Source organism: Podarcis tiliguerta (genome assembly GCF_965153285.1).
Source record: "Podarcis tiliguerta genome assembly, chromosome: 13".
NCBI lineage: Eukaryota > Metazoa > Chordata > Lepidosauria > Squamata > Lacertidae > Podarcis > Podarcis tiliguerta.
This window is the reverse complement of record NC_139546.1, coordinates 34,581,871-34,605,591: the sequence shown is the minus strand read 5'-3', so window position 1 is coordinate 34,605,591 and position 23,721 is coordinate 34,581,871. Positions and strand designations below refer to the sequence as shown.

The window sequence follows — 23,721 nt, the reverse complement described above, 5'->3', positions numbered from 1 at the left end:
GCATCAACACCTGAACAACTCTTGCTAAAGCATCTCTGACTGCCCATATGTTACTTGGCCAAGTTGAAGTTTCTTGTGTTAATATACAAAGCCCTGGACAAGTTGGGTTCAGGATACCTTAAAGGCTGCCTGAGCCCTTATAGGCCAGCTTGTTCACCAAGATCATCTGAAGGAGCACCGTTAGTTGACCCTGCATTACAGAGGCCTAACTGGCTTCAGTCGGAACTTGGGAAGCCAAACTGTGCTCCATGATCCACTAGCGTCCTGCGAGCCCCATTTGGGTGGTCCTGCAGCATGGCTGTGAATTTGTGGTTGAAGACAGGAGATGGCACATTCATTGCATTACATGTTCATATTGATTTTTCATTGTATTTTTATTGCTTTCTTTTAGTCCTTACATTGTATTACAATTTGAATTCTGTGGAATTTAAATCACTAATACAATAAAATATAATCTGTAAGAAATAAAAGAAACTACAAAAATACAGTGAAAAATCAGCCGACATCTAGCATAGCACATTACAGTTGCCACAACAGGCAGAAAAATCATTAAGTGGCCATTTTCAAATAGTCGGTGGGAGGAAAAAAATGGGAACCAGGAATCAGTTCATTAATGTTTCCAGCCCCATGCTGTGGGACCCTCTTCCAGCAGAGATTAGGTAGGCATTCAGCTTGTTGAATTTTCAGGTACGCAGGTATTTCAGCTTCCTTGGTTAGACAGTCATTTTAGTGATTATTTTGCATTTTCCCTATGTTATTTTGTTTTCTTGTACTTACATATATTGTACACAGCCTTGATATTTTACGAGTTGGAGGCATACAACTAAATTGAAATTAAAGACCCGACCCCACCTTCTGATTTTATCCTTTTGGCCTCCAGGCCCCCCAAAGCACTTGTGGACCCTGCTTCCCCTGCAGCCCCCCCTCAGGAAGTGACGCAAAGCAATGTATCCACAGCAGGAGGTGAGTGGCGACCTACATATTCTGAAACAGGATGGCATCCAGAATGTAAGGCGTTGCTTCTTCTCTGCCCTCCCACACAGCTATTCTTCTCCACACTCTTTGGCACCTGCTGGTTTGCGTACTGTGAAATGGTTTCCCTTACTGTTGCAAACATGCGAGCGCTCGAGCGACACATTTTCTAAGTTGCTCGCCCAAACGTCTCAGTCTCTCACCTCTGCCAAGTGATCTGCCCCTTTTGGAGGGGAAAGACATTTGGATTGTCCTTTAGTTGGCCAGCCGGTCCTTTCCATAGACTGGTAGCACTGGGACCCGGCTGCTGTCAGTTTGACTTCTGTGACCTAAATAAAATCTGTAGTTGGCTGCTCTTGCTCTGCCTTAATAGAAGTGGCTGCTCTAACCTAGGGCATGGCCCAGATGATGCCATTAACCTAAAATACATTTCCTACCTACCTACCTACCTCCAAATGAAAAAATAAAGTTCTGGTGACCACAGCAGCCACCTCCTGCCTGGTTAGTGCTATAGGGCCCCAATTGGCTGGAAAACTTCAGGGACGGGAGAGCAGGGGTCCTGGAGGAGGCATAGCTCCCATAGTCCTTGTTAGGCGACCAACCACCCATTCCTTCAGGTTTCTCCTTCCTCTCTCTTCCCCTCCCCTTTGTCAACGAGGGACTTCTGTCCTCCTCCACAAATGACTATAAGGCAACAGTAGCAATATAAACATAGAATTGGCCAGTGGTAGAGAGGGGGCAGTTTGGAGTAATGGACCCTTCCCTTAGCATCTCAGCAGTTGGTTAGGATGAGAGAGAGAAACTTGCCCTTGTCTTTCCAGTGAGCTTCATACCTTGAGCAGGGAGGGTTTTGGACCTGGGCTTCCCACATCACAGCCCATCTTTCTAACCTTTGCGCCACTCCCTCTCCACCCTAAGCCACTTCCCCTGATGACCAGCCCACTGGGAGTCCAGGAGTTTCTACAGCACATTCTTTGGTGCAGCTGTAGGAGTTTGCTGCCACCTAGTCGTGTGAGCTTCCTTAAACACCCAATGACTATGGTGCTTTCTGCTTTGCTACTGTGTGTCTCTAGTACATATGAATGCGAGAACCCTAAGGGGGGGAAATGCATGCGGTTTATGCCTGTAAGCTCAGAAATAGCAGCTCCGTGGAGGTGAGGTTTACAGCAGTTGAGAGGGGCTTGGCTTTCATACATCACCCTTTCTGAGCCTGTCTGCTGCCTCTGGACGTGATACACCCATCACCATTTTATTCACTTACTGTTGAACTTCTTTCCCTCTTTTTCTCCCCAACCCCACCCCTGCAGAAACCTCTAGTGTTCAACAGGAACCTCCCACTCCAGACACAGGCCCCCCAGAAGGGGGTGACCCACCAAATCCCGTCACCATGACAACAGTAGCCAGGTAAGATGGTTAGGTGTGATCCGTGACACAGATGGCTCTTGGTTCCCCTGAAAAGTTGCTAAGAAGAAGAGGAGGAGTTTGGATTTGATATCCCGCTTTATCGCTACCTGAAGGAGTTTTTTAAACACACATGAAAAACTTAAAACAAATCCTTATTTCCTGATGAATAGCCTTTGGACTATAATGTAACTTAAATAGAAAGCTATCTTTAGGAAGATTTTTCCTCCAAAAGCATTTTATTTTAAAAATCCAATTTAAATCAAAAACATTTGATTTAATATTTTTTTTAATCAATTTTTTTAAAATCAAAAAAACCATTGATTTTTATCCACCCTGCTGGAAACCATTAATTTCTGCAGGAGAAACACAACAACGAAACAGATATAGAGGCCATATTCCTTGTGTGATGATCTCTCTCTCACAAACACTCCACATTTATGTGATCTTCAGTATCTGGGAAAGGTAGAGATTTCAAGACCTGGATTTAGATCTGACCTCCTGATTGTGAGAACAGTGTGTGTCATGTGAAATTTGACACTCCTTTCCAACATGTGTGTGGTGTGACCAGGCCATGGCTAAGGGGGTGGGGGTGGGAATGCTTCACTCCTGCTCTGCCATCAGTTCCCTCTTGTCTTTCCTCAGCAGCACAGTAGAGCCTCCCCCAACTACCTCTGATTCCGCCCAGCCGCTCCAGGGGACAACAGAGACTCCACAACCCCAGCACAGCAGCTCCCAACAGACAGAAGAGCAGCAGCAGCCGGCAGCCAGGTGAGGAGGGACTGTAGGTAAGAGGAGATGAGCCTGCGAACTGCTCATTGCTCTGCCTGCCAGGATGTAGGAAGGATGGCATCTGGGAACCAGGATATAGGTTGGGAGTCCATGGCTCACGGAAGAGGGTGGGATCCCCCTACAGAACCTCTCTTCTGCTTGGGACGTCATGCGAACGAGAAGCTCGTTCTTGCTTTTTAATACCAAAAGGAGATGCTGAATTCCGCACGTGATGTGAAACTCCTGGATTGCGCAGCTAGCTGCTCCTTCCCTCCTGCGGGAATACCCGCGTTCCTCCTTAACGTGACGTGCGTAAGCTGTAGACGAAATAGTTAATATGCACTCACATCCCGTCCTTATCTTTCCCCAGATAAAGCCTCTCCGTGGGTCTCGTCACTGGGGAAGGCCCACAGCTGCTTGCTCGAACAAGTCCATTTTGCCAGGGACTGTCCCCAGTCCTTCCGGTGCCTTCACCCCTGTGGGCAGGTGGGGGAGGGGGCAGAAGAGAAAGCAGCAAGGGGCAGCGAAAGAGCCCAGCCTCTCCCCCTATCCCACCCCGAGCAATCACTGAAGAAACCAGGACCTGGTACCAGCGAGCACCTGCGAGAGAAACGGATGTGCGTCCCAAGCACAAAAAGCATCTTCCTCCTCCTGGCCCGTTGGTTGGCACAGCCCAGCAAGAGTGCCTCTCCCCCAGGAATTCTGCAGGGCGGGGGGGATCCGTCTCTCCTCCTTTGGCCTCTTTCCCCTACGACATCCCCCCTCCCCCGCCCTCCCAGTATGCATACGTACACACTGCTGCACTGAGCAAAACCTGTCTGTTTTGATGCAATTAAATTTTATGCTTCTATCGTACCAGAGGTCTTCTGATGGGGGGTAACACTGAACAGGGTGGGGAGAAAAAAAACCACCAAGCAACAATCTCGCCACTGTTTTGAGGGCTCTTCCTCTACCTGACAGCCACACCTGCAAGCACAAGTCTGCCACAGCTCCTCTCTCCCCAGCCCCCCGTCTCCAAATTTGCCCACAGGGTGGCAGGTCAGATTAGCACGGCAGAATTATCTCACAGGGTAAAGAAGGATCAGGAGGTTGCCTAAAGCGGCTTCTCTGAAGACCACTGCCTCAAGTAGGGTTAGGAAGGGCAGTGAGGGGTGTGCGGTCCTGTAAGAGCTGCTGCGTCTGTCCTTTCCTAGCTGGGACGAAATTGTGATATTTCTGCCCTCGTGACGCTTGTTTGAAGCTAATATCCAAGAGGAAGTAATGGGTGGCCAAGGAGAGGGAGGCAGAGCCAGCCTTCCCTGCCTCCTGACTGAAAATAGTTGCTTCCATTCCCCGCCTGCCTCCCCAAACATCACCATCATTTGGGGTTCTTCAACCAGTGTACTCAGTGAAAAGAATTTTTAGGAGAGATGTGTGCGTACAACCATCTGAAATCTGGATTGACCCTAAAGTTTCCATCATTTTGTTTCTCCCGCTGTCAGCATACGTCCACCGGCTCACTGAAATTTAAGCTGGACCTCCTCCCAGTGGATTTTGAGTTCCCCACTCACTTTCCTTCCAGCATTGGTTTGTTTCCTTATCACTATTAAAGAGCTCCACAGTAAGTCCACAGTCTCCCGCATATCCAAGCAGCAGCATGGTGTGGAGGGGAACCATGGCAGTCGTTTTTCAAAAAAGACATGGGGGGGGGGGGGAGAATGATACCCATGCCAGCAGCATGTGTTCTATAGCTGGTTTTGGAAATGATCCTTAGCCCTAAGCAGCCCCATTGTGATTTCAGAAACCCCACCAGTCTCCAACAGGGAGTTTGTCCGTGAATATTGGCTTATCCTTCAGCTTCATTGTGGCTGATCGACAGACACCAACCGCACATTAACCGATAAAAGAGTTGGTGGCTGCATTTTGGCCCACGTCCTCGCTGCTCCTAACTGCAGCAACCACTGGATCTAAATATTGCAATCTTTTCCCTCGGGAGTCATCAGAAACGGAGAGGGTTTCTTTCTCTGGGGTTATTCGGTGGGATTCACCTTGCAGAACTACAGTAAGTACATTGTAGAAAAGTAACTTTAGACCCCCAGTTTATTCCCCCTGCATCCCTGAATCTGTTTGGGTTGTGTGGGTGGGGTTTTCTGCCCCCCTCCACCTACTTAAAACCAAATTCTCCTGCCTCTTTGAGAGTTCTGGCTCAAAGTCCTGCACTTAACAACACAAAAGACCAAAATGACCCTGGTAGAATGCCCTAGGACCTACCTATCCTGCAGCCTCCCCTTCTCCATAATCCTTGTTCCAAAGAGAAATGCTCTCCTGCTTCCAAGTTACACTCCCTTGAAGTCCAAGGAGCTCTTATTCTTACCCCAACCAGATCCTGCTCCTCTTCTCTTGGGGCTCCTAGAAACAGGATTTTCCACCAAAGGCCTCAGAATTACTGCTTTTTTCCTCTCTCTTCTGGCCTCCCATCCAGCTGTTGACGTGCTTTGGACTTTTCTGTAGCTCCTTTTTATAGTGTTTAAAGGAAAAACGAAATCTCACTGCCTCACCCTTGCCTCTGACTACAGAATTGGGACAAGAGCATTGCAAAAAAGTTCAGCCAAGAACACCTTGAGATTTGGAAGGGTACATAGCGCCAGTGCCCGTGGGGCTCGGTGTATGTGTGAAGGTGGCAAGAAGATCTAATATCAAGGTTTGTAGAGGTCTGATTCGGGACATTAAGCGTGGTAGGAAGCGAAGTCACGGTGGAGGGACCTTTCCCTTGCGCAAGCACTAAGCACCCTTCACCCCACCTCTTTACTTCCAGGTGGTCAGTAAACTTGTACCCCTTCCCCATCTCTCCCTTTCCTCTTTCTCCCACCCCCATATAAGTGGCAATATTTCTTGAAGCTCTTAAACCACAAAGGACAGAAGTGGCCTTTCGCGTCGTCTGCGTCATGCCATGTTCATGCCATGTCAGTAATTTCTTTTTTTCTTTTTCCCTGTGTGTGTGTATGTGTGTGTTCTGTTTGAATAAAGAGATTCTATGGCCGTAATAGACTTGGCTCTCTGCGTTTTTCTACGGAACAATAGTTCCTTAGCTGCCTCCTCCCACTCTGTGTGTCACCCACCACAAAAAAACCACCAGTGTTAAGAGTCCTGATGTTACAGAATGGACTATACTACCAATATAGGAAACCACCTTGGAAGGAGTTACTTTACTTATTACCACCTTTTTCTTCCAAGGTGCTCAAGGTGGTGTGTGTGGTAAAGGTAAGGTAAAGGTACCCCTGCCCGTATGGGCCAGTCGTGTCCGACTCTAGGTTGTGCGCCCATCTCACTTAAGAGGCCGGGGGCCAGCGCTGTCCGGAGACACTTCCGGGTCACGTGGCCAGCGTGACGAAGCTGCTCTGGCGAGCCGGCACCAGCGCAGCACACGGAAACGCCGTTTACCTTCCCGCTATAAAGCGGTCCCTATTTATCTACTGGCACTTAGGGGTGCTTTCGAACTGCTAGGTGGGCAGGAGCTGGGACCGAGAGACGGGAGCTCACCCCGCCGCGGGGATTCGAACCGCCAACCATGCAATCCGCAAGCCATGCGATCGGCAAACCCGCGTTGGTGTATGTGGTACTCCTACTCATTTCATTCTCACAACAATCTTGCAAGGTAGGTTAGGCTCAGAGATGGTGACTGGCCCAAGGTCACCCAAGGAGCTTCATGGCTGAGTGGGGATTCGAACCCTGTTTGCCCAGGTCCTAGTCCAACACACTGGACCACTGGTCATTAAAATTCAGTATTGTCTACACCAGCTTTTCCTAAACATCTGTAGTTGCAAACATCTGGAAAGCATCAATCTGAAGACGCCTGGTCTGCCCTGGCTGGCTGTGGCTTCCCATGGTTTCAGAAATGTACCTGCCACTTCAAAAGAGGCAGTGGTGTGTCCACTCCTTCAAAAACACACACACACCTGGACCCTCTATGTTGGTTATCAGCCAGTTACTAATATACCTTTTGGGGGAAGGTGATGGAGACGATGGTGGCCGAGCAACTGCAGGCATTCTTAGATGAAACTGTTTATTTAGATCCATTTCAGTCTGGTTTTGGGACTGAATCAGCCTTGTTCACCCTGGCGAATGATCCCCATAGGGAGGAGGACAAGGGGAGAGCAACCTTGCTGCTCTCTCTCTGGCTTTTGACACTATCAACCATGGAATCCTAGATGGGCTCAGTGAGATGCGTGTTGGGAGAGGCACTGTTTTAAGTGCTTCCAGTCCTACCTGCAAGGTTGGTTCCAGGGAATGGCACTGTGGGAATGCCCCTTGCCCCCTTGGCATTTCTGTTGTGGGCTGCCACAGGACACACTGTTTCCCCCCGAGTGCTATTTAACAACTATACGAAGGCATGTGGAGCGGTATTAGGAGATACGAAGCGAAGTTTTCCAGTTGAGTTGGTTTTACTGTTCTTGGAGCTTGCGTTTGTGTGTTCTGTCCTGCTTTTGCCATGTACACTGCTTTGAAGGCTCTGCTGTGAAGCAATCTCTGCATTTGTTTAATATAAACAGTAATAAATCCTACCTGGATATGCTGGGGATTAAACCAGAGACCTACTGCAAGCAGAGCAAATGCTCCACCACTGAGTTACAGCCTTTATTCAGAGTCCAGGTGGAGGATTCCAGTTTTGAATGGTTTTATTATGCAAATAACTCATTGCTGGTAGACATCAAGCAGTGCAAGGAGTAGGCTGGGGTGGGAACATCTTCCCTAATGTGCTAGCTTTTTATCTGAGGGGTTTATTTGTTTGTTTTGCAGCAAAGGAACATTTAAAGAAAATACCTGAAATGTATTTTCAGCCTGAAATGGTCAAGTCTACTCTATGTACACATAGCTGCAAATGATTTGTTCTCTGCTGCAAGAGCCCATGGTCTTCGAGGCAGGTGCAGGTGGTGGCTTTGCCAGGAAGAAAAGGGGTCTGGGTAGGGATTGTAGCTTGGATACTGGAGGCTTAAATCAAGAGTAGTAAAAGCCAAGAACCTGCCACCTTTCCCAAAATCCCTTTGCTATTTCTTTGGATGGAGAGGACATCCCATGGGAGGTGATGCCATCCGCTGGACTCTTAGCATAAGAACCACAGAACAATTGATTTGAGCGGACAAACTAAAACATAATTGAGTGTCCCAGTAGGCAAGCAGCCAGGTAGTCCTGAGGGGCGTTCAGTAAAGGGGGTGCCACCACAGGAAAGGCCTTGTCTCTGATCTGTACATTTCTGTGCTTTGAACAATAGATACACACACACACCCCATTAAAATTCCATCTATCCGGCAAGGAGCTAAAGGTGGCAAACATGATTGTCTTCCCCCTGTCCTCAGAACAACCTTGTGAGGTAAGTTAAACAGATCACCAGTGGTCCAAGGTTACCTGGTAATCTTCACGGCTACATAGACTTTCCAAATCTGAACTCCACAGCCCTAAACTCAGTTCACACCAATGGGGGTGCTGTGCATACATGCCACATCACAAAGGAAGAAGAAGAAGAAGAAGAAGAGTTTGGATTTGATATCCTGCCTTTCACTCCCCTTCAGGAGTCTCAAAGCGGCTAACAATCTCCTTTCCCTTCCTCCCCCACAACAAACACTCTGTGAGGTGAGTGGGGCTGAGAGACTTCAAAGAAGTGTGACTGGCCCAAGGTCACCCAGCAGCTGCATGTGGAGGAGCGGAGCCGCGAACCCGGTTCCCCAGATTACGAGACTACCGCTCTTAACCACTACACCACACTGGCAAGCAACGCCTTCTCCGAGGAACCAAAGTCAAAGAAACAAAATTCCATTGCTCTTTACTTCGACAGAGGATTGGGTGGAGCAGTCCTCTTAAACTGGAGCAAGTCTTTGGAGCTCATCCAAAGAGATACAAAACTGTATCTCTTTGGATTACACAATTAGGCATTGGGTTTTGCTGGTTTGCTGCTATTTCCTAGTAGCACATCCTGGGTGCTGGATGGTAAGTGCCTTTGGGCAGTAGGCTAGGCTAGAGGCGACTTGCTCTCTGTTAGCTGCACTGGTGTCAGCTACATTTCCCCCCTTTTTTTACTTTTCAAGTTTATACATTTCACTAATTTTATACATTTCACCAATTTTACAATCATTTTGACATTTCAAAAATTGACTTTCTTCGCCCTCTTTCTGCGGTTCCTTCAATTTGTTTTTAATATCTTCTGCATATCCAAATTAACTTACGGTACTTCACTCCTTTATTCATCTTCTTTAAATATATACTCTTATAAAACTGCAGGTTATTACAACAATCCTGCCAATGTTTTTATCTGTTGATAATTTATCTGTCAATATTCAATAAACCATTTCCATTCTTTTATAAACAAAAATTTGTTATCTTGATTTTTTTATTCTTCCAGTAAGTTTCACCATTTCTGCATATTCCATAAGTTTTTGTTTCCATTCTTCCTTTGCTTGGACTTCTGCTTCTTTCCATTTTGGAGCGAGTAACATTCTTACAACTGTAGTCGCATACATGAATAAGTTTCCATACATTTGGAGACACTCAAACTCAGGACGAAAGGGAGAAACATGCTAAGAGGAAGGCACGCTTGGCAAACCCTCACCATGATCAACACCCTCCCAGAAACTTATGTCCCCACTGTGGAAGGACGTGTGGATCCAGAATTGGCCTCCACAGTCACAGACCAAGATATCGGCTACATCCCCATGAATACTCTGTGGGGGGCTAATCTCAGCATTCCAGCTTGGCCTTAAACAAAGGTGTGCTTGCTGTAAGAGCGTCCTGTTTGCCCTCTTCCAGTAAAATTGTGCATACTTTATGCTTATGATCTGGAAAGCAGCTATGAAATGCTGCTCATCAAAATCCACAAGACCCTGTGTGTTATGTGCACACAGGGCTGTCTTAAGCATATGCGGCGCTGGGGTGCAAAGATCTGCCTGGCGCCCCACCCCACCCCGGTTGCCCAGTCCCAGGTGCGCAGGAGGGCAGAGTTGGTCAGCAGTCTCAGCATCTTGCTGGCTCGGCCACACCCGAACTCACTGCACAGAGCCTGCTGCCGTGGCGCTCCAACCGACGGGCGGGCTCTTCCCCGGACTCGACTCTCGGGCCCCGTACTCAGCCTGGCGCCCCGAGAGCCTGACGCCCAGGTGCCCTGCACCCCTAGTGTCTATGGGTAAGACAGCCCTGTGTGCACATGTGATTAGCCAGGGTCTTTCATGACCCACCTCTGCAGCCCCTCACGCCAGCTATTTAATAAATGGCTGTAGCCCTTCAGAGCACTAAGAAGAAAGATGCTGCCAATCCGCTTGTTCCTCCTGTCCTGCCTATGTGAGCAGGGGAGTATTGATCAGCTTGTGTGAGCCAGTGTGGTGTAGTGGTTAAGAGCGCTAGACTCGTAATCTGGGGAACCGGGTTCGCTTCCCCTCTCCTCCACATGCAGCTGCTGGGTGACCTTGGGCCAGTCACACTTCTCTGAAGTCTCCCAGCCCCACTCACCTCACAGAGTGTTTGTTGTGGGGGAGGAAGGGAAAGAAGAATGTTAGCCGCTTTGAGACTCCTTAAAGGGAGTGAAAGGCGGGATATCAAATCCAAACCTTTCTTGTGCTTGGCAATGGTTTCTTTTAAAGAGAACTTGACGGTCTAGAGCAGGGGTTGGGCAAAGCCTTTATTATTATTCTCTGTTTAGGTAAGTTTTTAATGTCTGATGTTTTATTGTATTTTTAATATTTTGTTGTAAGCCGCCCAGAGTGGCTGGGGAAACCGAGCCAGAAGGGCAGGGTATAAATATAAATTATTATTATTATTACTATTACTACTCTGGTACCAAGCAGAGACAGTGTGACGGGTATGGATTACCGTCTTATCAGTTGGCCCCTTGTACCCTGAGGGAGTTGAAAGTCCACTTTGCTACAAGGTGCAAGCATAACTGGCACCCGCTTCAAGATCAGGCAGCATCTGTTACCGCCAACGCTAGGAGTAGCCATGGATATCCTGGAGCTAGATGCCCACTACAAGAAAAAGGCAGCGGCCAACGTAAGAGTCTGTAGATCTGCTACAAAGGGTGGTTGGAAGGAGACAGGAGAGGCGCTGGTGGGAGATGGGGCTCCCTGGGAGATTTCTCGACCTGGGGAGGGGCCCATAGCTCAGTGCTTTGCTTGTCAACGAGCCAAGGTTCAGTTCTGGGCATTGTCTGGTTGGGCTGGGGAACAACCTTGCCTGGAAAGAGCTGCTGTCAGGGTGGACAATGCTGAGATAGATCAGTGAGCTAGATCAGTGGCTCCCTGGAGAGCAGTGGGATTTCCGGGGGTCGGGATACTGGAGTTGTAAATGACTTTTTTCATATCACTGGATCAAGTTCATCCTTTTTGTCGAAGTCAGCTAGATAGCTTTTATTGGATTTTAAATAAATGGGCAATTAACTGTTACTGTTTTGAATTTCATTGTGTCATCATCATGCGAACATTCTGAATAATGCTTGTTATATAGGTCAGGGGTTACTGGGGGTGAGTTTATGGAACCAAGGGGGTGCTGGCCTCAAAAAGTTTGAGAACAGCAAAGCTCACCCCACTAACTGTCGGAAGCAGCTTAAGGCCATGTCTTCCTCTGAGAAACCTGTTGATGCCTCAGATAAGACGCCTAGATTTTTGCTTTCTTTTGCTGCACGCCTCTCCTTCATGCAGAACTCGGGAATCCTGGCTCCCTTTGCATTGCTTTCTATTAAAACACTGCACAAAACTCCCTGGTGCACTAAAACCCTACCTTTGAACCCAGGTTTCCTACACTAATAATAATAATAAATTTTATTTATACCCCGCCCTCCCCAGCCAAAGCTGGGCTCAGGGCAGCTAACAACAATCAAAACAATCCAACATTCTAAAAACCTTTCACTATAAAAATTAATCAAAATCAAATTGATGGCAACCATTAAGAAAGATTCTGTGCAGATTGCCAGAGAAGGGGGTAGGGCTGCGCCCTGACCAAAGGCCTGGTGGAACAGCTCTGTCTTACAGGCCCCGCGGAAAGATGTCAGGTCCTGCAGGGCCCTAGTCTCTTGTGACAGAGCGTTCCACCAGATTGGAGCTGCGGCCGAGAAGGCCCTGGCTCTGTCCAAGTCCTTAAGGAATCCAGATATTCGAGTGAAGGCCCCATCCCCAAAGCTCTGCCAGCCCCTCCAGGGCCAGGAGTCCTTCCATTCATCTCCCCTTTGGGTCACTAAAATGATGGAGTGGGTGGTCAGGTGGAACAAATGGAGAGTTTCTTCCCAAGCCCTCCTGTGTGCAAAAAAAGTCGGGGCCCATTCCATGAAGTTGAACCGTGGGAGATCTCGGGACAGTGCATAAGTAAACTGTAGAATTCATCACATAGGTAAACTAGGGAGTTTGCTTCCACATGATGTAGTGATCGCCACCAGTGTGGACAGCTTTAAAAGGCGATGAAGCAAATTCGTGGAAAATAAGACTCAAGGGCTACTGATATCATGAAGGTTGCCTGTTACCTCCAATGTCGAGGCCTGTATGCCTGCAAATACAAGTTGCTGGGGATCATGGGCCAAGGAGGGCTGTTGCGCTCATGTCCTGCTTGTGGACTTCTCAGAGGTGCCTGGCTGACCACTGTGAACACAGGATGCTGGACTAGAGAAATCTGACCCAGCAGGACCCCTCTTATGTTCTAAAGATGGCACCTTCCCTATCATGAGTGTTCAGAGTCCATAAAAATCTGTCAACAAGACAACTGGAACATTCCAGTTTAATGGCACGGAGAAAACTGGCGTCTCATTTGGATTTGGGTCCCAGGATTTTTAATCCTAGTTTTGGTGTTTATACTAGCAGTGTCTCTTTCTTTCTTTCTTTCTTTCTTTCTTTCTTTCTTTCTTTCTTTCTTTCTTTCTCTCTCTCTCTCTCTCTCTCTCTCTCTCTCTCTCTCTCACACACACACACACACACACATACACGTGGAGAACAAGCTTTGCAATGGATCCAGAGCTCTCTCTTTTGGTCTGGGTAACTTTTGTACTGGGAAACTGCAATCTATATTACTTGGCCAATCATCAAAATAATGAACGGCAAAAGCTTTGGGGTTGGCAAAGGCTGCATCCACAATTTGTGTTTCCCACTGTACGATGAAAGAGTGAGGGCAAGGAATTTGCATTCTCTGTCAAACTTTGGCTTCGGAGTGTACAGGTTCATGTATTTGCATATTACAGTTCTTGGATATTTGACTAGGTGTTGAAGAAACCTGATATAACCTGCTAGTCAGTTCAGCCCAAGCACAGCACACAATGCTGTTTGAAATCAAATGGGGAAACTGGAAGCAGCAGCATAGCATGGGTTGCTGGCACCCAGGGCAGGGCAAGCATTTTGCCCCCCTGGTGGATTGGGCAGCTGGAGTGGGGTGGGGGTGTGCCAGGAAGACACTCAAGGAAGGTGAACAGAGCCCGCCTCCAACAGACTCCTTGCCCGCTGCCTCCATCTACCTCCCCACTAGCAGAAGTAATTAAAAGACACAGAAAACAACAGGACCAACACTATTAAAACAGACTGATCAGCGTTAATTGCTGCCGCTGCCCAGGCAAGCTAGCCTGGCATCCTTAAGAAATAATAATGGTGGTGGTGCCTGGCCAGATTGCCTGAGTGAGGAATCCTACTGTTAAAAGCATAAAAACAACTTAAAACATCCACCATCTAAGGTAATCCACAGTTAAAATGATAAACCACCAACCCTATTCAGCTGAAAGCAGATTGAAATAGTCAAGTCTGTAAGGAGCTTTGGAAAACAACCAATGGAGGAACAAAACACATCCTGCAGAGGAGGCGGGATTCCACAAGGAAGTGGCCACCACAGAAAAAGCCCTGTGAGATGGGGGGGGCTAAACGGAAGGGGGAATCGCTGAAGAACTCTCTTTTCATGTTGCATCCTTAGAAAAGGAGTTTGCTGTATAAGCTGCTGCCTTTTGCCATCTCCTGCACGTCGTACTTCATCCTCTGGCTTCCTGAGAACAGTGTGCAGAGTGCCATCGTCAAATGCCTCCCAGTCCTCTCCTTGGCGTTCTTCGTGGCTTCCCACGCCTACAGTGTGGCCGTTTTCACACCATATGCCCGTCACATTTTCCGAGGCCTGCTGTTCTCAGCAGTAGGGGACATCTGTTTGGTGTGGTCAGAACTTTTCCTTCCAGGTATGAGGTTTGAGGGAGGAGCCCTGTTGTATTCTGTTAACCACCAGTTTGCATTTTACGAGGTTTGAGCTGTGGGGATTCAGTGAGGAGGGGGAGAACCATGTCCTCTTCCTTAAGCTCCCCGCAGAAAAGATGGGATAGAAATGCAGTTATATTTAAGTGCCAGTTTTGACCTATAAAGCCTTAAACATCTCAGGACCGCAGTATCTCAAGGACCGCCTCTTTCCATATGAACCTACCCAGACCCTGAGATCATCTTCTGAGGCCCTCCTTCGTGTGCCTCCTCCTCAAGAGAACCAGAGAGTGGCAACATGAGAACAGGCCTTCTCTGCAGTGGCTCCCCATCTGTGGAATGCTCTCCCCAGGGAAGTTCGTCTGGCACCTCTATTATACACCTTTAGGCGCCAGGCAAAAACGTTCCTTTCTAATCAGGCCTTTGCTTTGATTGACGACCTATGCCCTTTTTTGTTTTGTTTTGTTTTTTGTTTTTGGAGGGAGGAGTTATTGGGTTGCTGTTTTTATTTTGATTATATATTTTGTGGTTTTTATATTCTGATTTTGTTCTGTGAACCGCCCTGAGACCTCTGGGTATAGGGTGGAATAACAAACAAACAAACAAACAAACAGACAGATAAATAGATAGATGATAGATAGATAGATGATAGATATAGATAGATAGATAGATAGATGATAGATAGATAGATGATAGTGCCCAAAACAACACCAGCAGATATCAAGACCACAGCAGGAATCTAGGCAACCTAGTAAAACAGGGCCCAAATAAGATGGGGGGGGAAATGAATGTTTATCAGCACTTCATGTTAGCCACAGCAGATGTGTGCAAATGCTTGATGTTTTTATTAAGCTTTTAGATATGCTGCAAGCTGCCCAGAGTGGCTGGGGAAACCCACCCAGAAGGGCAGAGTATAAATAAAATTATTATTATTATTTATTATTAAAAATGAGACTTGTCCAGTCTGCAAATCTGCATTCATCCGTCCACAAATACTATCTCTCGCCACATGGGGGCACCAGCAATACACATATAATGACTGACGGAATAATTTCCCAGAAAGGTCAGGAAGAACATCCCCATTGGAAAGATCTGGGGATGTTTTTCCTCTGGGACCTGTGCTGGCTGATGGCAACATCCATCCACCGGATGTTAAAATCTAATTCGCATCCTAGATAAACGGGTGCATCAGATCTTAGTAAAATCTAAGGATTAATGAGAAGAAGGGTGGAGTAGGTCGTGGATGGCATGGTGGGGCTGAGTTTCATACTTGCTTCCCTCTGGCCAAAGGGCTGCCCCATACCAGGGCTCCGAGAGATGAGGCAGCAGCAAGACTGTCTATGCCACAGGGCCTGCCTTGGCCATTTAAAGTCTCATGCCACTTCAGGTGGTCATGGCTTCGTTTGTTAAGGGTTTGAGAGTTGCTAGGAGACCCCTATTCCCCTCCTAGAGCTATAATTCCCAGGGTGGTTTAAATGACAATCCCTCTATTCAGGGAATTGCACCTCTGTCGTATAATGTAGGTAAGGCCTTCGTTTCTCGTTTTTCCAGTTGTAAATCCAGTTCCCCATTTCCATGTTGGTTTGTGATTTTTTTTCTTTTTAAGTCCTCACAAAAATTCCCCATCATTTCAGTGCAAATGTCTCCTAATACACAGCTCTGCTTTGTTTACGGGTTCTGCAAAGTGATTTCCCCAGAATCTAATACAGTCATACCTTGGTTGTTGAACGCCCTGGAACTCAGACGTTTTGGCTCCCAAACGCCTCAAACCCGGAAGTGAGTGTTCCAGTTTGCGAACATTCTTTTGGAACCAGAACGTCCAACAGGGCTTCCGTGGCTTCCGATTGGTTTCAGGAGCTTCCTGCAGGCAATCAGAAGCCGCGATTGGGTTTTTGAACATTTTGGAAGTCGAATGGCCTTCCGAAATGGATTCCACTTGACTTCCAAGTTACGACTGTACATTTTTGTGTGTGTGTTTCCACCAATGTAGGTGTTTTTATGCACACTGAATTTACTGCAAAACTCTGTGCAAATTTTGAAGGATGCCTGTGTTTCGGTCTGCGTATTTGTTTCGTAAAATGAGAGCTAGGTTGATTAGCCTTTAAGTGCAAACTGATTCGAATTTCTCTCTGTGTGTGTTTTTCTCCTTCTTCTCTCCTCGCAGGGACGGCTGCCTTTGCCGCGTGCCACGTCTCCTACATCTTAGCCTTTGGCCTGAGCCCCTTTCGGCCCCTCACCTTCCTGGTGGTTCTGGGGTTGGTGGCCACATTGTACGTCATCCTCATCTTCCCCTGCCTTGAGGGTGTCTTTGCCTACGCCGGGCCAGCCTACGCGGGCATCATCGGCGCCATGTACTGGCGTGCTCTGTCCCGCACGGAAGCCCAGCTGAGCACTTCGCTTGGCAGCGTGATCTTCATTGTGTCCGACCTGTTTGTCGCCCTCCATCACTTCTGCTCCTCCTCGCTGCCTCACGCCCGCTTCCTGATCATGAGCACCTACTTCACAGCCCAGGCTTTGATTGCGGTGTCTCCGTCCTCCCGGAAGGTTTCTCAGAAGGAGAACTGAGTGCAGGACTTGGACTGCTGTCAAGTTTCAACCATTTTGTGTGCAGGAGAGAGGAATCCGTGTGCAGGAATCGGGCCTCCCGACTCCTCCCGAGTTCGGCAGAACTTTCTCGGCTCTGTCCTTCCTCTCAGGAGCTCAAGTCTCTCCCCTTCCCCCAAATCAATTTTGCTTTCTCATCTCTTCCCTTCATGCACTTTCCCCAAAGCAGTGGAAAGTACCGTATTTTTTGCTCTATAAGACTCACTTTTTCCCTCCTAAAAAGTAAGGGGAAATGTGTGTGCGTCTTATGGAGCGAATGCGGGCTGCGCAGCTATCCTGCTGTTCTGGCTTCTGGGATTCAGAATATTTTTTTTCTTGTTTTCCTCCTCCAAAAACTAGGTGCGTCTTGTGGTCTGGTGCATCTTATAGAGTGAAAAATACGGTAGTTTGTTTACGGTAAAGCAATAAGCTTTCACACTATAATGTATGGTGTTTGCAGATATACAAGTACATTCAATAGCGACAGCTTAGCATGAAAAGCAAAAGCAAGATTGGGGGGGGGGATACAGTGGTACCTCGGGTTAAGAGCTTAATTCGTTCTGGAGGTCCATTCTTAACCTGAAACTGTTCTTAACCTGAGGTACCACTTTAGCTAATGGGGCCTCCTGCTGCTGCCACACCGCTACCACACGATTTCTGTGCTCATCCTGAGGTAAAGTTCTTAACCCAAGGTACTATTTCTGGGTTAGCAGAGTCTGTAACCTGAAGCGTCTGTAACCCGAGGTACCACTGTAAAGGGAAATGAACCCAGATAATACCTGCTTTCTCCATCTCACAATCTGCTACACTTGGGGCCAAAAATCATGTATGAGGGGCGGTGTCGTTTGGCATGTCGCAGACCCATGGAAATCAGTTAGGTCCGTTAATTTCAATGGGTCTGTACTGAGTAGAACTAACCCCAGATACAACCCTTGGCTTACAACAACCACACTAGGATAATACCTTTTAGGACCGACTGGAATGTCACAAAACAGTGTGCAAGCTTCTCCTGTCTCGTCTTCACTTTAGATGACAAACAAAACAACAAGTTGGGGAACGTTAAGGGAAATGGACAGAGCTTTGAAGACTTCGCTGTCCAGCTTTGCAGCCTCTTTTTTAGTGTGAAGAAGAGTTATTGAAAACACAGAAGCTTGCTCACTCTTTCAGTCGATTCTAATAAAGGCATTCCCCTACCTACTGTGTCTTAATGTAGATCAGGGCTATGTTCACGAGACCTTTTACTCTGCATCCAGTGAGCTCCTACTGCTAGATTTTGAAGTCATATTCACACAACATTAGTCATATTGATCCTGTACTTTATTTAAAAAAAAGTACTGCTGTTTGATACATATTTCCTCCTTCAAACCAGTTTCAATTCAACTACAAAACTGGATGCGGAGTAAGCAGTGAATGTACCCTATCATGCCAGCTTCATGAATACAAGTTCTGGGGGTTGTGCGGTTGTAGGGGCAGGGAAACCAAAAAGGTCACGTGTGGAGAATGAAGACACCCTTCTCTGGTGTGAGCAGCAGCAGGGGGGAACTGACCTTGCTGTGTTTTCGGCCTCGAATACGAACAGACTCCATGTCTGCCTAACCGGAAGCCACCCAGATGTTGTTGGACTACAACCCCCATCCTCCCCGATGCTTGCCCATGCTGGCTAGGTCTGATGGAAGTTGCCTGGGCTACTTTTAAAAACCAACATATTTATCCACATTGTTTTAAGGGGATCCTGTGGTGCTCCAGATCGTAGAATTGTAGACTTGGAAGGGACCACGGGAGTCATCTAGTCCAACCCCATGCAAGGAATCTTTTTGCCCAACGTGGGGCTCGAACCCACAACCTTGAGATGAAGAGTCTCGTGCTCTTACCAATTGAGCTATCCCATCCCAGATATTGGGGACGCAGGTGGCGCTGTGGGTAAAAGCCTCAGCGCCTAGGGCTTGCCGATCGAAAGGTCGGCGGTTCGAATCCCCGCGGCGGGGTGCGCTCCCGCTGTTCGGTCCCAGCGCCTGCCAACCTAGCAGTTCGAAAGCACTCCTGGGTGCAAGTAGATAAATAGGGACCGCTTACTAGCGGGAAGGTAAACGGCGTTTCCGTGTGCGGCTCTGGCTCGCCAGATGCAGCTTTGTCAAGCTGGCCACGTGACCCGGAAGTGTCTTCGGACAGCGCTGGCCCTTGGCCTCTTTGAGTGAGATGGGCGCACAACCCTAGAGTCTGGCAAGACTGGCCCGTATGGGCAGGGGTACCTTTACCTTTTTATCCCAGATATTGTTGAACTCCAGGGTTTCTGGCAGGGACTCTAAAGATGTCAGGGATTTGAACTGGCAGCCTTCTGTGTGCAAACCAGATACTCTGCCACTAAGCTACGAAACAGACAGACACACACACACACACACACACACACACACACACACACACATACACAGACTTTTTAAAAAACCAAAACAAAAAACAGCTCTCTCCAAGTCTGGGCAAAATAATGGGGAGCTGTTTGCCCAGTGGGTTGCTGCTGGTGATTTTGCCCCTGGCTGATTCACTTCCTCCTGAGTTTCGGGCGTGGAAGGAGGAGGGGACAAAGCCGCCTGCCCAGCCAAAAGGGAACAGGTGCCACAGCACGTAGAAAGGAAGATCAGGAGGAGTGTGGCCAAAGGCACATGGTGTCGGGATGCTAACTCCCTTCTCAGGGAGCTGGGGATCGTTTTCAACCCTGGGGCCTGTTGGCTGATGGCATCTTGCATGCTACGCCCAAGAGGAGGCTGGCTGCCTTTGCTGCTGGTAAGTGGATTTAAAATAAAAACAAAAGCAAACCCAAACCCACTCCCCCTACTTGGCTATTTCTTTGGCATAAAGAGCTGTTCCCTCATCCCTAGGGTTGGTTGCGCCTCCCTGGTAAAGGAATGGTCCCTGGATATAGACTGCATACCAGAAGTGGCTGCAGCAGTGTGGTGTAGTGGTTAGAGCGAAAGGCTAGTATCTGGTAGACCAGGTTTGAATTCTGGGTGGCCCTGAGGCAGTCACTGCCTCTCAGCCTAATCTACCTCACAGGGTTGCTCTGGAGACTAAATGAGGAGGGGGGGGTAACCATATACGCCACCTTGAGCTCCTTGGAGGAAAAGATGGGATATTAATGCAACAAACAAACAAGCACAGGAATCTGGCTTATACTGAGTCAGACCATTGTCTATCTAAGTAGTGAGCACATCAGATAACAGCACCTTTCTATGGTTTCAGGCAGGGTTCTCTGGTGGCCTTACCAGTGCAGATGCTGAACCCGGGACCCTTTGCATCCAAAGCAGGGGCTGTACAGCTGAGCTATGGCTCTACCCCAATCTAAAGCTGGCGTAGGCATCATCTTGCCCACACCCAGCAAGGCACAACACAAAAGGAAAATGCATTTGGGAGGGAGGAGGAAATACTCAGCCACTAGTTCTTAGTCTTGTTCTTGAATGTGGGGCCACCGAAGCAGCTAGTTGAAGAGCCATACTAGACGTGACATTTGATTGTGTAAATGCTGTTAATGAAGTTACTTGGCTGCAGAAGTGGATTGTAAAAATGGAGTGATGTGAATTTTAGAGGATGCCTGCGTTTCAGTTCACGTATTGTTCTGGAAAGCACAAATTCAGTAGTTTGTGCCTTTAAGTGGAAATTGAATCTCATTTCTTCCCTATCCCCAGACTCTCAACATTTTAACTTCTGTTCTGTAGCTGAGAACAGAACTGGAATATTGGCAGGGCAGGATCAGGAGGCAGCTGGGGATGGCACACAAAGAGGAGTGGGTATGTTAGAGGAAAATTAACATAATGAGAAAGTCATTATTTGCAATTCAAAAAATGAAAGAAGGACAGAGTCTATTAGCACCACAAAGTGATTGACTGATGCACATATACAAATATCCACATTTTTCCAAAACCATTTTCAAAAATGCATTTTTGTATGTCATTTTCACAAATATATGCACAATAAAATATATAGGATTTTAAAATCTTGCAGCATTCCAGGTTCCAGTGTGTTTCAAAGGTATCTGTTCGTCTGAAGGAATTTAAAATACAGTAATATCCTTAGATTCAATCCTTGCATAGAAAAACTAAGAGACAAGCATTTTCCACACAGCAGTTTATGTAAAAATGGCAAGATGTTTTAAAGGGTATGTTTCATCATCATCATCATCATCATCATCATCATCATCATTATTATACCCAGCCATGGTTTTACTTTTTAATCTAAATTTAATGAATTATTGCATAGACCACTATACTATTAGATATATTTTAGATTGGCTTGGGGAATCAGTTGTGTTAGTTAATCCAAGACAGAGATGGTATTTCTGGCAAAATGTTTGACTTTACATTATCCTTCTTTGGGCTAAGAGTATTTGCGTGAGTTTGTTGGTGAAACAGACTGGGGGAGACTGAGGGACATTGAAGATTTCTGATTCTATTGCACGTATGACTTTGTACTACCAACCTTCACACTGTCATTTGGGATTTAATTGTTTTTATTGCAAACACCACCTATTCACCAAACCACCAGATGCTCAAATACACCTGTACAGCAGGTTGCAGGTGTGCATCTGTGTATTGGCTGTGAGGTGTATGTTACGTGACAAGAATGGCAGAAGGGGACTCTAAGGGAGTTGTTACGTTGCTCAGCCCTGAAGAGCACATCGTATTGATTAACATTGATCAATGAGGGCTAGAAACCTGTGTTTTGTTTTCAGCGGGCACAGTGCGCCTCCAAAAGCCACATTCAAGCTCTTTAGCCCTGCTGAGGTGTTACTTTTCTGCAGTTAGTAGAAACTGGAATGAAACTGGAAATTTTCCAGATAGCAGATCATGTACCGTGATATTATCCAGCAATGCTCTGTGACCAAGACTTGTCTATAACGTTTTCTTAAAAAGAAAACAAGGGCCATTCAGCAAAAGTCCCTGGGCAGCTTCAGTTAGAGGTTTGCTGCAGGCTGAACAATTGCTAGAGACATGTATTTGGCATTCTTGCTAAAAAAAACCCCTAAAGGCTGAAGTCAGCAAAGAAGTGATATAATTGGCACCTTCGCATATTGGAAGAGCTGCCTTGCAGATGATGATGTGCCCAATTAATTTTCTCTTGTGCCACACCAGGGATGATGGGGAACCTCTGATTGATGTGCCAGATCTGGCCTGCCAGGCCTCCCCAATGGCCCAGAAGGCCACTCCCCCCCCCAGGTCACCTGGCCCACACCATTTGTGATGTCAGGTGTGGGGCAATCAGAGATGCAATTCATCCCTGCAGAAGGCAGGATTGAACTCCCGCTGTACCACCAAGCTACGCCCTTTCCCCTTACACAGGAATGGCCACAGTCTCAGCTCACAGGCTGGAGTTTAGAAAGCAGCCATTGCTGAGCTGCTGATCCTGACTCAGACCACAAGATTTGGGTTTTGTGAAAGGCACCCAGGTCACCACCAGCTGCTCATGCCCTCCAACTTGCATGCTTTGGGGATATATTCCAGCACAGGAGGTACAGTGAGCTGGCTTTTTGCTCTCTCCTTTAAGCAGAAACCAGTTGAAACGCTGGTGGAGGGTCTTTATTGCAGACCTAAAGCTGCAGTCCTAAGCACCATTACTTGGAAGTAAGTCCCATTGAACCAATGGGGCATGCTCCTGAGTAAACATATTCCGGGTGCCAGACTTTGCAGGGTGTTATGTACTGAGTTGAATAGGATCCAAAATGCAGCAGTCTGATTGGTCCTAGAACAATAGGATTCAGAATGCAGCAGTCTGATTGGTCCTAGAACAATAGGATTCAGAATGCAGCAGTCTGATTGGTCCTAGAACAATAGGATCCAGAATGCAGCAGTCTGATTGGTCCTAGAACAATAGGATCCAGAATGCAGCAGTCTGATTGGTCCTAGAACAATAGGATCCAGAATGCAGCAGTCTGATTGGTCCGCAGGAGCCACCCAATCCAACTCCAGGTGGAAGTGAATCTGCAACCTGATTGGCCTATAGGAGAATCCCGGAATTAGCCAATCACGTGAGGCCCATTGTGTAAATAATATATATAAAGCAGATGTTTCGGGGGAACTGGCATTCCTCACTACTATGAGCTAAATAAAGAGCATGAAATCCACACTCGACTCCAAGTATATTTCATAGGATCTATTTATTTATTAGATTTCTATCCCCCCTTTTCCTCCAAGGACTTCAAGGTGCTGTAGGTCCCCCCCCCCCCATTTTCTCCTCACAACAACCCTGTGAGGTAGGTTAGGCTGAGAGACAGTGACTGGCTCAAGGTCACCCAGCGACTTCGTGTCTGGGTGGGGATTTGAATCTTGAGCTCCAAGGTCACAGTCCAACACGCTAACCATCATAACACTGGTTTTGACATCTAATCCCATTCAAAGTACACAGCGAACTACACATTATCTTTGCTTTATCTTTGCTTGGGAAAAGATAACATTTTTAAAAAATAATAATAATGATGCAAGCTTTTGTGCTACACAGGACTATTCCTCGGGATGGATATTTAGAGTGGGGAAGAGTGAAAGGCGAAGAAAACAGTCCATAGTGTTTACTCAACTATAGCAATATAATCTTTACCCAGACTTCTCTGTCGCCATAGGGCCCCTGGACAAAGCAGTAAATGCAAATATTCCCCTTGGAAATGCAAAACAGTTTTTGAACAAACCCTAGTGTGTTTAGCGCAACCTGGGCTTCACAGATCACTGGGAAGGTGCAGTGTGTTTGTGTATCAGTTAGGATCAGGGAGCGACAAATATTTTAGGGCCTCCACAGGCGAGTTTGGATTTTTGACTGAGTGCAGAAGGTGCCACTCTATCTGGGTAAATTTCCT

At 47.2% G+C, this 23,721-nt stretch overlaps 3 protein-coding genes across 4 annotated transcripts in view; all 3 read left to right on the top strand.

The window, feature by feature from the left end:
- PPP6R1 (protein phosphatase 6 regulatory subunit 1) overlaps positions 1–6,167 on the top strand; it is a 49,517-nt gene extending 43,350 nt beyond the window's left edge. Inside the window, exons 19-22 of the mRNA XM_083409528.1 lie at positions 837–963; positions 2,280–2,376; positions 3,019–3,144; positions 3,515–6,167. Of these exons, the coding sequence (XP_083265654.1) occupies positions 837–963; positions 2,280–2,376; positions 3,019–3,144; positions 3,515–3,518 (354 nt within the window). The 3' untranslated portion in view covers positions 3,519–6,167. The remainder of the gene's footprint in view (positions 1–836; positions 964–2,279; positions 2,377–3,018; positions 3,145–3,514) is intronic.
- A 4,869-nt stretch (positions 6,168–11,036) lies between these two features.
- TMEM86B (transmembrane protein 86B) lies at positions 11,037–17,096 on the top strand. 2 transcript variants are annotated; one of them, XM_083411675.1, is made up of 3 exons: positions 11,037–11,154; positions 14,046–14,293; positions 16,471–17,096. In XM_083411675.1, exons 1-3 carry the CDS (start codon positions 11,123–11,125, stop codon positions 16,869–16,871), a joined length of 681 nt encoding a protein of 226 aa, XP_083267801.1. In that variant the 5' UTR covers positions 11,037–11,122; the 3' UTR covers positions 16,872–17,096. The 2 variants fall into 2 exon arrangements, with proteins under 2 accessions (XP_083267801.1, XP_083267800.1); XM_083411674.1 differs by having other exon boundaries at positions 14,041–14,293.
- Positions 17,097–19,339: 2,243 nt separating this feature from the next.
- PTPRH (protein tyrosine phosphatase receptor type H) overlaps positions 19,340–23,721 on the top strand; it is a 35,454-nt gene continuing 31,072 nt past the window's right edge. The window contains exon 1 of the mRNA XM_083411706.1: positions 19,340–19,667. Within this exon, the coding sequence (XP_083267832.1) occupies positions 19,617–19,667 (51 nt within the window). The 5' untranslated portion in view covers positions 19,340–19,616. The remainder of the gene's footprint in view (positions 19,668–23,721) is intronic.

Coding starts and splice junctions, on each gene's coding strand:
- TMEM86B (XM_083411674.1), top strand. CDS start 11,104: ATGGATATCCTGGAGCTAGATGCCCACTACAAGAAAAAGGCAGCGGCC. Junction 11,155..14,040: donor AGAAAAAGGCAGCGGCCAAC/GTAAGAGTCTGT, acceptor TTGCATCCTTAG/AAAAGGAGTTTGCTGTATAA. Junction 14,294..16,470: donor GTCAGAACTTTTCCTTCCAG/GTATGAGGTTTG, acceptor CTCTCCTCGCAG/GGACGGCTGCCTTTGCCGCG.